Genomic DNA, 13,301 nt, shown 5'->3' with positions numbered 1-13,301 from the left:
ATATATTCTAGTCTGTTCAAAAATAAATATAGTCAATTGATACACCTGTAAATGAATACTATATATTATATGTACATATTGCTCCATCATGAATTGCATTCGTTTTATTTTATCGTTAGCTAAGTCTAAATATACGTCTTTCAAAATTACATTCTTCGTTTTTTTATTTTAGTTCTATCACTTCTTCATCGTAACGTCTTTACTGATCATAATTCCGTTATATTTGTAAATTGACGCAAGACCTATCGATCCATTTTAAGTAATCTTATTTTATTTTATCCTCGAGAGATGAAATTAAATACACCCATGCATCGTGAAATCAAAAAATGTACCAAAAAAAAACATTTTCAAAAGAAAAAAATAGTTAGACTTCACTATCTCTCTCCTCTTTCTCTCTCTCACATACACATATATATATATATATATCATTACCTATATTTTTATAATATTATGCATTTTATCACTAATTATAATTTTGCTATCATATATCGAAGAAAATACACTTAAATACATGCATTACTGTCAGATACACTTAAATAAGAGCGTGAGGTGTGCGAGATTCGTTATGCATCTCAGATACACCCCTATCTATATGTATCTAGTGTACTTTGAATGTTATTTGGGATACCATCGAGCGAGATTTGTCATGAATCGTCCACTTGAATATAATGTATCTAAATAAAATTACACATAATTTTATCCTCATATCTTAAAAATACATATAACTGAATATACTTAAACGCACTATAATTTAATAAAACACGTAATTACAACTAAAGTATATCTAAATAATTACTTTCGGATAAGCTAATGAATACGTCCTCCTTTAAAAAAATACACCACAAATTGTTTAAAAATTATTGTACAAGTATTAAAAAGTCAAACACTATACAATATTCAAAAAGAACACAAATTAAACTAGTGTACAAAAAGCATAACCAAATAAATACTACAAATAAATAAATAAATATTTATACAAAAGTAGTACAAAAATAAATAAAATACGGAAATCACTACCCATATTACGACTAAACGACACAGAAAAGTAATTGCAGAGCATGTGGGTTATGGGGCCCACTTTTATTTACTCCAAATTGGGTCCCACAATACTGACGTGGGGTCCATAGTGTGGGTCCCACCTTAAATGCGTTTTATTTATTTTTTTTCTAAAAATAATTTTGTGCGCTCCAGCTGCCTCGAAAAACGAGCGGATTTCAAATCTATATTTAAATTTAATTAATGAAAAATTTTAAAGGTACAAATAGTTGTGCATCAAGGTACAAACGATTTATACTTTTGGTTAATGTTGGGATAAGATCCGACAGCTGTATTTTTACTGACACGTGTCCGTTTTAATTATTTTTCCCTCTCTTTATTTTTGAACCGGCTTAAGCTTGGCTCGGCTTATGAGCTTGGAATGTGAAATTACTTTTATGCACTTGGTAAATAAAAAACGATGTTGTTAGGTGAGAATCTTTGATAGTTGATGCAGTTGCCGGAGATGTACCAGACAAGGGGTAGTACTGGTGATCGATATTTATTTCGAGATTCAATTAATTTTAATATAGGATATTAATAAGAATTGTGATAAAACAGTAAGTTTTTTTTTTTGAGTTTTCGAGTATAAAATTGTTTTTGATAGATAGTGCCGTCATTATGAGATTGTCCGGCATGAATCCAAATTTAGTCAGATTTAAATGTAGATTTACGAGTCGTTTACGATTTACCCTAATATGGAATTGTCCAATATGAATCTAGAATTTAGTTAAACTTCAATACGATATCATGTAGACTATAGTAGAATGATAAGTTTTTTTTCATCCTTAATCAGATTCTCGTAGTTGAGTCATCGTGGACACAACAAGTGTTTTACCTGCAATGTGAGATTGTCCGACGCGAATACAAATTCAATCGGACTTAAATGTGGGGTTCAATGTAGGTATACTCAATGATTTGTTACTCTGATGTGACGTATATATAGTCGTCTTTGTTAGAGAGCGTTTTACTTATCCCAATATGGGACTGTCCGACACGAATTCAAATTTAATCAAACTTCAGTATGGCGTATACAAAGATATCTTTATTAAAGAGCGTCTTTGTTAAAACACATTTTACTTGTCCTTATGTGAGACTGTCCGCCGCGAAGTCAAATTTAATCGAACTTTAATATGAATATACAAAATTATTTTTATTAAAAGTGTTTACCCTAACGTAAGACTGTTCGACACGATCTACATTTAATTTTAATATAAACACTAAATATTACATAAATTTAATTAGGGATGAATTAAAATTTATCACAGCGTCAAAAATTTTAATAATTTTGAAGTATTGGGGTAGTTATTCTCGATTATGTGTCCTTTCACATAATGAATGTTAACACTATTATTTTGATATTATCAACTTTTTGATTTCCACGTTATTAATGTTTGGTATAAGGTCTGGACTTGGTAGTGATCTACAATATTATTTTCATTCAATATTTACTTTGTAATTAGTTTATTGTTTTTGTTGGAGACCTAAATCTGTTATCAGGAGAAGGTGCTCTTTAATTGTAACTATTTTGGTTGGTTACTTTAATAGTTTACATTAGTTATCAAAAAAAAATGATAACAGATGTCAAAACGCAAGAAGTTGCATGAATATATAAGACTAATTTTACAACGGATACAGAGCTTCATATTACAATTAAGTCTCATCCAGTCGGAAAACAAGACAACAAAATCTCACTATCTACCACTTCTACAATAAACTTCGACTTGTAGACCCTCCTACCTAAAGTTATCCCCCTGTGTAAGTTGAAACTCCATCATAATTTGTTTAGTCACGTTTTCTGTAATAGTTCGACTATTTCTACCTTTTTTTCGTACTTATTACATCTAACATTTAACATCTCATAACTCCTTATAACAACACCAATGCATTCACCTTCACATGTCCAAATCACCTCGACTTTACTTTCTTCATTTCGTTAATCACGAAAGTCACTTTCGCTTTGTCCAAAATATCCCATCCCAACATAGTATAAAGTCTAGATATAAATAAATTCTTGACTAACCAACAACCCGTCCTCTACAATAAAATCGATTTAATAATTCTTGTACCTTTATATGACAAAAATTTAAAAGAAAATAGCTCCAAACCAGGAAACATAAACTTATTGAATTGTCCCTTTCAAAAAGCCTCGGATTCCTTTGTACACATACAATCTTTCGGCTCAACACTCAACCGACTCCGAGCCGAGCCGAGCCGAGCCGATTAAGCCGCTTAATATCCAAACCGGCTTCATGAGATAAGAAAGAAAAAGCCAAGTTACCGTACAAGTGGGTCTCTATCTCTTTCTCTCTCCTCTCTCTTCTTTTTTAGCAGCAGAAGAAGAAGCAGGTCTTTCCATTCCAATGGCAGTTGTGAAGCATTTACTGTATGTATTCTCTCTCTCTAAAAACTACTGCAAAAAACTGATCACTTTCTCTCTCTAGATTACTCAGAATTTTGTGTTCAAAACAGTTTACATTTCAGTCGAATCTGATTACAAAATTCAATCTGCTGCCTCGGTATTCTGAATCAACTGTATTTGCATTTCAAACTGAGGTAACGTAAGCTGTGTTGATGGATTTGACGTGTTTGAATTTTTTTTTTCGGTATAGTTTGTTTTGATTTGTATGTTTTACGCAATGTGGAAAAAACTTTTTTTTTTTTTATCTTTTTCAAATTGGAATAATTAATAATTCGGTGTTCTTTCTGATTTGCTGATTTTTTTTGTTTGAATTTGATGAATGGATTCGGGATGATTGATAGGTTTTGATAGATTTTGAGTTTCAATTTTTTTTTTTTTGAAATTTTACATTGAAAAGTTTGTCTTCTTCTCTTTTTTTTGCTTTGAGATTAATGATTGTGAGCTCTTATCTAATTTTGCAGTTTTTTTGTTGAACGGATTTCAGCATGATTGATTGGTTTGAGTGTCAGCTTTTTGAAGTTTTACATTTGATTTTTGCTTCTTTTTTTTTCACTTTGAAATTCATTTTTGAGCTTTTTCTCTAATTGTGAGCTTTTTGTTTGAGTCTACTGAATTTGTTCTACGGATTTCAGCATGATTGCTTGGTTTAAGTTTTACATTGGGAAATTGATTTTTTTTTCTGTGTGAGCTTTTCTCTAATTTGCAGTATTTTTGTTTGAATCTACTGAGTTTGTTGAACGGATTTCAGCATGATTGCGTCACTTTTTTGAAATTTTACATTTGAGTAATTAAGTTTTTTCTCTAATTTGCAGTTTTTTTGTTCGATTTTGTTGAACGGATTCAGCATGATTGCTTGATTGAGTGTCACTTTTTAGAAGTTTTACATTGGGATTTTTGTTTTTCCTTTTCACTTCGAAATTAATATTTATGAGTTCTTCTCTAATTTGCAGTTTTTTGTTCAAATCTACCGAATTTGTTGAACTATTTCAACATGATTGCTTGCTTTATTGTCACTTTTTTTAAAGTTTTACATTGGGAAACTGATTTTTTTGTAGTCACATTAACTATTCTCATTTGCAGTTTTTTATATATATAATATTTTTAGTAAACTGATTGCTTGAGTTTTAGTTTGTTTGATCTTCAATTCAATGAGAAAATACTTTTTTTGTTGTTAATTTCTCCATTTACCTCTCTCTGTTATTTTTTTCAATTTTTTTGTCACTATTTGTGCATTGAGAAAAGTCCAATTTTCCCAGTCAAAATAAACAATTCTTAGCTCTTGAAAGCTTTGCATTTTTATTAATTTTAATTGTCTTTTTCAAGTGGAAAACTTTCTTCTAATCAAATTTAAATTAGCTAAGAAGGATTTTTATTGCTAATTTTGATTGAAATGGATATGCTTTAGAAATAATGCATGTATAAATTATTATTATTTTTATAGGCAGTAGATTTTAATGGATCATGCATTCTTGCATTTATTACTCATGCTGAATCCGTGACTTGCAGAAATTTAATTGCTTGTTAGCTCATAGCATTCAACATTCCATATGAAATATCGTGTCAGTCTATCAGATCTTAAACATCACTCTCTTTTTGTGTCTGTATATATGGCTGTATGAAAATGCCTTATTTGGTGGCTACCTTTTTGACATTCTTGATCATCGCTTTTTCAGGATTTTCGTTGGCTTGATTGATTCTGGTTCGTGAAACTTAGATAGTGTCGATTGTGAGGTGAATCACGTTCTTAGAACTGGAGATTGAATAGAAAGGTATCTGAATTGAGATTGTTGGGGTTTAGTTCTGTACCGGAAAAGTTGAAGTTTTATCTGTTACCAAGTTGGCTGTTATTGGGGATTTGTTATTTCATTGTCTGATCGTGATGAGGAGGAGCAAGGGAGAAAGAATTAGTCACTATATAGAATTCTGTAGTTTGGTTCCAGAGTACCAGTAGCTGATTCGATTCTGATTTCTGTTGCTATCTTAATTGGGGTCACTGATTTAGTTAGTTGTTGAGACGAGTAAAATGCTGGAGACTCAGTTATGTCCTACTCGGGTGTTATCACCTTTCCGCGAAGAGAGTGGAGATGAGGAGTTGTCTGTACTTCCGAGGCATACCAAAGTTATTGTGACTGGAAACAATAGAACCAAGAGTGTTTTGCTGGGGCTTCAGGGAGTTGTCAAGAAGGCTGTTGGGCTTGGCGGTTGGCATTGGCTGGTGAGTCCTTCATTCTTTTTCGATCGTTTATACTTCCTAATTAACTGTTGAACTGCTATATCCATTTGATTGTGAAATCAATAGTATTAAACTTGTTTGTCTCAAAACAATGAAGGTCCTGAAAAATGGAGTGGAAGTAAAGCTACAAAGAAATGCTTTGAGTGTGCTTGAGCCTCCCACGGGGGATGAAGAAGAGGACGATTATGACTTTGATGACTCGAGCAGTGGTTCAGAACTTGGTGAAAAAGAAAACCATCACTTTGGTTAGTCTCCATTATCTGAACTTTGTTTTATCAGTTATTCTAATTCCTGAAAAAGGTTTCTTATTTGATTATAATCCTTGTATTTGGAAGCTACTGGTGTCGTATACCGAAAAGTGAGCAAGCCTAGAGTTCGATATACAAGGCCATGGGCCTTATCTGGATCACAGAAGACAATGAACCGTGGCAATTGCAGAGACGTTGAAACTAACTATTTGCAACCGGTAAGCACATACAGTAGATTTCATATTGTCCAGTGTTTGAGCTGATGTTGTGGTATTACAGAAACTCAAATGAAATATTTACACAACCATTCTGCGTAGAGTTAGTAGTTTGTGAATTGTGATGGTCTTGCTTGTTTTATGTAACTGTTTCATTTTCGGATTGCCAGAGGTTGAACTTGGCAAAACTCGGAACTGGTTCATTATGGAGGTACTGGCGAAACTTCAACCTTGTAAGTTCCTGCCAACGCGAATCATTTTCAGTGCTCGATCAAACATGTTATACTTCAAGTTAGTAACAGTTTTCGCGTATATGCAGGCACATATTAGCCCTAACCCAACAAAGGAACAACTACTTAGCGCTGTTCAGCAACACTTCTCGTCTCAGGTCTGGTTCATATTCGTGCTATAACTTAACTACATAAATCTTACTCATCCCCATCTTACTCTAACATCATCCTTCGGATCTTAAATCTTTTCAGCGAGTTGACGAGGTACAAGTAGTGATGGAATTCATCCGCGCAGCCAAGAAACTAAGATCAACTGACACACATTGAGATTTATCGATGATACAGAGGGAAATTTGTGAAGGAGGAAGGTTGGATTATTATCTGTAATATACTGCAATGCATATATAGAGTAAATATTTATGAACCTCTAACTTAGTTCAGCTAATTATAGAACTCTACTAATAGAGACTGGTGGGAGCTTCTTTGTTAGCTTACTCCCCCAAAATTGTCTCCCGGATCCCTAACCTTGTATGATCCGGCTTCGACCCGGACCCCGACCCCGTTAAATATTAGTGTGAATTTCATGTTGAAATTAATCGAGATGTGTGTAAACGGATAAGAAAATATCTCAAAACATCATTATTGTTTATATTATCATATGTGATTAAATATGTGGATATGGAAGCCAGGCTGTAAATAGGTGTCACGAGTCAACTATAAGAAGTTGGCAGATGTAGACTCATTAGTGTGGGGTTATATTTTTATTAAATATATCTACCAACCAATGAAATTTTTTTATATTTGTGCAACCAAACCTAACATTGGCTATAAAATTAATATTATTTGAATACAGTAAAAGTAAATTAATTATTATGAGAGATTGATAATAGTCCCTTTCTCTTCACGTAATAATATTAAAAGTTGGTACCAAAACAATTCTATTATTGGTCCCTACAAAAGATTTTGTGCAAAAGGGTGAGGAGACTTATTTGGATTTGCTCTATTATTTCTGTTTTAGTGGACCCACTTTGTTCCCCTCACTCTCTGTTCGATTATAATTGAGGTTCACATAAATTGAATAACGAAAAATATTTGAAATTAATCAAAGTTTAGCAACTTCTTTGTTTGGAAATATAATTTGGACAAAGATATTTTCAATGGTTGCGGTTAGGATCGAGATAATAAAATATCATACGAATTTAGATATAAAACTTCAATACAATTGTATTCCAATTATTATAACAATATTTTAATGACTTGATAAACAGTGAATATTTTTTAATTAACAGGTCCTTAAAAAAAAGAAAAACCGCACTATTTTTGTATTAAAAAAAATTGTGAGGTGGGAAATGGATGTCTCTGCGTTGAATTATTCTTTTTGTGATGAAATTTTCTATGTGAAGTCAAACAGCAAATGGAGTGTAAATTCATATTTGTTCCTCACTTTTATCCGAATATTCATTTTGTTTTAATTTATTTATATTTTATGCGGGTTTATTCACTATTGATGAATTAAGTGAAAATATTGTTATTGCGTTCCTACTAAGTATTTCATATACTTCTTCGTTTCATTTAACCTGATTATCGTATAAAAATTGATGTTACTTTTTACTTGTCCAGTTTAACAAAGTAGAAGAATTCTATTGTTGTTTTTTTCTATACTAAATTACTAACTTTAGTATTAAATAATTACATAAAATAATAGTGGCCGAATTTAAAGTTCTGAACATCATTAATAAGGTTTGTTTGGTAAAATCAAATAAATACTTGACTCTTAAAATGATTTATAAAGGGTAATTTTGTCAGAAATGACTTTATAAATAAAGCTAATTAAATGAAATAAATCGTCATAGTAAAAAAAATGAGAAAATTTTATAAAATCGTAAATTGTTAATTCAAATTAAATGATATAAATATACTTTGATTTAATTGTACCCTATAGCAAACTATTGTTATTTTTGCCTCTCCTGGTGGAATCTCGCTCGTCACTCTCGTTTGGTGGCAGCGTCGCTCCCTTCTCTCGCTTTTATACAAACACAAATGTATAAAATGTGTTTGTGTTTGTATAAAGGGGGAGAAAATTGTATATATATACATATAGTTTTGCTCCCCTCTCATCACTCTCCCAGATCTCGCTCGCCACCCTCGCCTCTCTCGCTTATACAAACAGAAATGAAATGTATAAATTGTGATTCTAGTTGTAGAAAGCAACAGAAAATTATATATACACATGCAAATACATATCTCTTCGTCCTATACACTTATAATTATATAATACAAATATTTCCCTGCCTAGTTTTCTCTACCTTTCTCTCTTTCTCGTTTTATACATACGCATATTATACAATTGATCTTTTGTATACAACTGCTTTATTTTGTATGTATATAGCGAACTATACAACTGCTTTCTTTGTATACGTATAGTGAATCATCCAAATGCTTTTTTGCATATGTATAGCTATAGTATACAAATATAATTTTTATGTTTGCTATATGTGAAAGTTACTCTAAAAAAATGCTTCGTCTTTAGGAATTTAATTAAGTTAATCTAAAATTAAAGTTAGAACCAATCTAGCATAAAATTACAATCAAAAGCATTTAAGATATTGGGCCGAAAGATAATAATTGGAATTGGATTATCGTGAAATTGGGCCGAATTAAGTGAAATTGGGCCGAATTGAGTGAAAATTGGGCCAAAAGGTTGAAATGGGTTTAAATCCTGATGGGGTGAGAATTTTAAGAGATAGTCCAATTACATTTGACAAATTGCCATCGAATTGCAATCGCAATCGTGGCCAAAATTGAGTTTAAGATGTAGCCAAAATGAATTAATGGACTAATATTCAAATGATATAAATTGAGTTTCTTAACTTTAACAAAATGACATAATTATTTGAAAAATTGAGCTACATATTATGCTAAACTAATTAATAAATACTTTATTAATTAGAATAAGAAGCTCGATTAATTCGTTTTAGCTTGTCTGATAAGTCACAAGCTCGATTAATTATTTTTAAGTGGTTATCTGTGAAAGTTTTCCTAAAAAAATTGTATCATAAAAAGAGTCTATTTTAGGTTTAGCAAATCTAAAATAATGTTAGCGTTGAACAACTATAGTTTTGCTATTTGTGCTCCTTCAAATTTGTATAAAAATTGCAGGCAACTTTGATTAGTATAAAATCGCAGCATTTGATTTGTATAAATTGCAATTAATAGTATAAATCGGGCATCTTGCGTGTAGTATAGGTATGAGTTCTTTGTGTTTGTATATCTGCATAAAATTTGAATTCATATACAATTGATTCGAGTTAAAATAATTGCATTTGTATATTAAATCTCTCTCTCGCTTTAACTTTATATTTTGTATAATTTGTATAAAGCGAGAAAGAGAGAACGACAAAAGAGGAAAGATTGTATTGTATAATTATAAGTGTATATGATGAAGAGATATGTATTTTTATTTATATATACAGTTTTCTCTCACTTTATACAAACACAATTTATATAAAGTGACAGAGGCGAGCGTGATTTTTTAGCGAGGGTCGAATGACAATATTTGTCACAAATTAGAATTAAATAAAATTCTAGTTATAACATTTAATTTAAATTAATAATTTACTATTTTATAAAAAATTTCCCTTATAAAATTGAACTTGTAATTTTGTTGACTACTTAAATAAGAATATTATTGGTGTACTGACGGAGTTTTAAAAAAATTGTGTTTTTGTTTCGACATATAAGAGGTAATCTCTGTGTATAAAATAGTACCACAAAGTATTAAAATATGAGTTTTATCAACAGAAGTAAAAAAGAATGGTGAATTTTTGTGAAAAAAATAGAAATAAAAATAAAAATGGTATTATAATATTGCCGTGGCAAAATTAGGAATTTGGCGAACGCTATATAAAATTTTCTTTTAATTATATTAAAAATATATAAAATTAATAGTACATATTTGATCTAATATATATTATATAATTTTTCGACAAATAATATTTACTAAGCAATCATTCACCTAAGATAGTTCCACCCATGCTACAACTCCATTAGATGCATTATTAGCTTGAATAATAAACCTATTGAGACAATAGATTATTCTAAATTATGAAAAGGTACCCCATGAGTTTAAAATAATTGTTCTCCATTCCAAAATACCACAATTATATTGGCTACAATTTAAAAAAAAAAAATTGTTTATGAGTAAGTTGGTCCTATTTATTATAGATTATCCTACATTTTGGAACTAATATATGTTTGAATTATTGAGCCACCTATAATTTGTTCCTTTTAAACACCGTTGGCTGTTGTGGGACTGGATTTTGCGAGGGATATTGATATATGATACATATGTTACTCCATACCTCATTAGTCCAATTGATAGTGAAACTGTTCGAGAATAATTGTGTTTTGTTTCAAGTCATTTGAATACATTAGAAAACAAATGAGACCAACACACAATTTGTCTAATTCATTCAATCAAAATCATTACAATACGAACACAATTGAAGACATTTACAATAGAAAAAACGATCAAAATAAGTCAACAATGTTTAAAAGGAACAAATTAGGGGTGATTCAATGATTCAATAGAAAAATGACATAGTTGAAGTACATGAAGGGAAAACCCAACAAGTTTAGGAATCTGTTTAAGTTCGGCCTTTTTTGTAAGTAAATTGTGTAGATTGATTTTTTTAACAATATAAATCTCCTAATATAAATTGTAATATCAATAAATATCAGATATGAATCGTAGTTTTCAAAATAAAAAAAATAAATCTATAAAACTAGATATTCAATTCGTCTTTTTTTATTTAACACCATATAAATTAAAACAGAATGAATAAATTTTGTTACACCAAAATGAATAATGTTTCAATTTTTTTGAAAATTCTTCTCTTATCCCCCCGATAAGTCAATTTTTTGTAATATACTATAGTATGTAAAGAAGAAATAATACAACACGACTAAAATTTAGAAACTTCCGCAAAATGTACACTGATAGTGACTCATCTCGTAAAACGCCGCCCACAGCACCAACACTACAATTCATCGGAAATAATCAATTAATTTATTCATACTCGATATTTATATTATATATATTTTTTTAATAAATTCTTTTTAACTTTACTATTTCGAAACTAATGAACAATAACTATGTATAGAGGTGGAGCTAGATAAATAGTGAGCTGTAAGTTCAGATAAATTCAGTAATTTTTATTTAGATTTATGTTTTTGTACTTGAAAATTATACGTATAAAAATTTAAAGTGTGAATCCATAATTAAGATAAGTTATAAATCTAAATATGTTTAATGAATTTAAAATCTTAATTAGGAGTAGTATTGTGACTTTTAGGTAGGTGATGCATAAAGTTGAGTGACTTTAATTTTGATGGAGAAAAACAAACTATAGTTTTTTTTTTGTTATTTATGAAAGATAAATCTTTTTAATAATAATGAAAGTTTAATAAAGCGAAATTGACTATTACTATGCGTCGACACAAATAAATTAAGGTAAATTATATGATTTTTGGGATTCTTTTTATTTGGTATTTAGTATTATATTGAAGTCTTAATTAAATTCTGATAGCGCACTATAAAATTTGATCGGGTGATAGTCTCACTTGTAAAATTTCACTAAATTATTCTTATTATATTACGTTAAGCTTCTATCATTACTTTATATTTGAAGATAATCTACTCTTTAAAATAAATACAATATAAATATATTTCTCATATAAAAGATAAAAAATGTACTCTTTCTTTTAAAACAAATATCACTTTAAAAAACTTAAAAAACAAATAATAATTATTTTTAGCTACACTCGTAATATCAAAAAACTTCTTAATAATATTAATTCTTAAAAGGTATCAAATAAATAAAAATTACTTAATAAATTGTATACTAGATTTATTATTTTCATTTATGAACATAAAAAAGAACCACACATATTTTTGGACGAAAAATATAGAATTTATGAATAATTGATTACAAAGCAAAAATATTGAAAATAACATGGAATTTCACATTTATTATTTGTTCATGAATTCAAGGAGTTTCATATTTTCACGCATTAGTCGTTGCCACGTAGTACTATTTTTCAAAAAGAAAGAATAAATCAATGGTCTTTCCCAATTCCCACATTAATTATTAATAATCAATGAATTTGTACGACTCTTATAATATACTTCACTTTTCTACTTCAATATTAAAATATTTATCATATTTTTTAGATATTAATAAATATAATAATAATAATTTTACTAATTATTATTTAAATACGATAAGCTAAAAGTTCATTTCGTTTGAATATTTATTTTTCGCATAATGAATAATGAGCGAGGAAGTATAATTTATATTCCTTTCATTCGCTTTTACTTGTTCACTATATTAAAAATATATTTTAATTTTTATATTTGTCATTTTAGCATATAAAAAAATAATTTTTCCTTCAAATTTTACGTTTGACATTAATTACTTATATTTTAAAATTGAATATTCCCTTTGTCCAACCGTTATCAACTACTATTGACTTAACATAGAGATTACTAAGTAGTATATGATATGAGTAATTTTACCAAATCACTCTCTTATTAAATACAAGTCATATAAACATTGAAAAATAAATAATAATCAATAACAAGGGTAAAATAAATACAACATAACATTTTGGAACAGTATAACGAATAAGTAAAAATAAATCGAGGAAATACTAAATATTAAAATTATCAATCGATATGAGTAATCCTATAAAATAATCATGTTTTTTTTAAAGAATGTGTCAAAATTTAAACGTGACACGTAAAAATGAACGGAAAAATTAATATAATTCCAAAATTCGAAGTGGTGGATTTTCATCTGACACACACTCGCACAAAATAAGCGCAAGTGCCCAAACGCCTCTTCTTCCCTCTTACCC

At 29.4% G+C, this 13,301-nt stretch overlaps 1 protein-coding gene across 3 annotated transcripts; it reads left to right on the top strand.

Annotated features, from left to right (window-relative positions):
* Positions 1-3,325: 3,325 nt before the first annotated feature.
* LOC107028927 lies at positions 3,326-7,054 on the top strand. Of its 3 annotated transcripts, XM_015230175.2 has the most exons (8): positions 3,340-3,421; positions 3,508-3,591; positions 5,131-5,672; positions 5,788-5,935; positions 6,026-6,156; positions 6,324-6,386; positions 6,473-6,541; positions 6,636-7,054. In XM_015230175.2, the coding sequence occupies exons 3-8, from the start codon at positions 5,481-5,483 to the stop codon at positions 6,708-6,710; spliced, it is 678 nt and encodes a 225-aa protein (XP_015085661.1). In that variant the 5' UTR covers positions 3,340-3,421; positions 3,508-3,591; positions 5,131-5,480; the 3' UTR covers positions 6,711-7,054. The 3 variants fall into 3 exon arrangements, with proteins under 3 accessions (XP_015085662.1, XP_015085661.1, XP_015085660.1); XM_015230176.2 differs by lacking the exon at positions 3,508-3,591 and having other exon boundaries at positions 3,326-3,421; XM_015230174.2 differs by having other exon boundaries at positions 3,384-3,591.
* The last annotated feature ends 6,247 nt before the right edge of the window (positions 7,055-13,301 follow it).

The sequence above is a fragment of the Solanum pennellii genome, chromosome 8 (assembly GCF_001406875.1).
Source record: "Solanum pennellii chromosome 8, SPENNV200".
Taxonomy (NCBI): domain Eukaryota; kingdom Viridiplantae; phylum Streptophyta; class Magnoliopsida; order Solanales; family Solanaceae; genus Solanum; species Solanum pennellii.
This window is presented reverse-complemented; position numbering and strand designations above follow the sequence as displayed.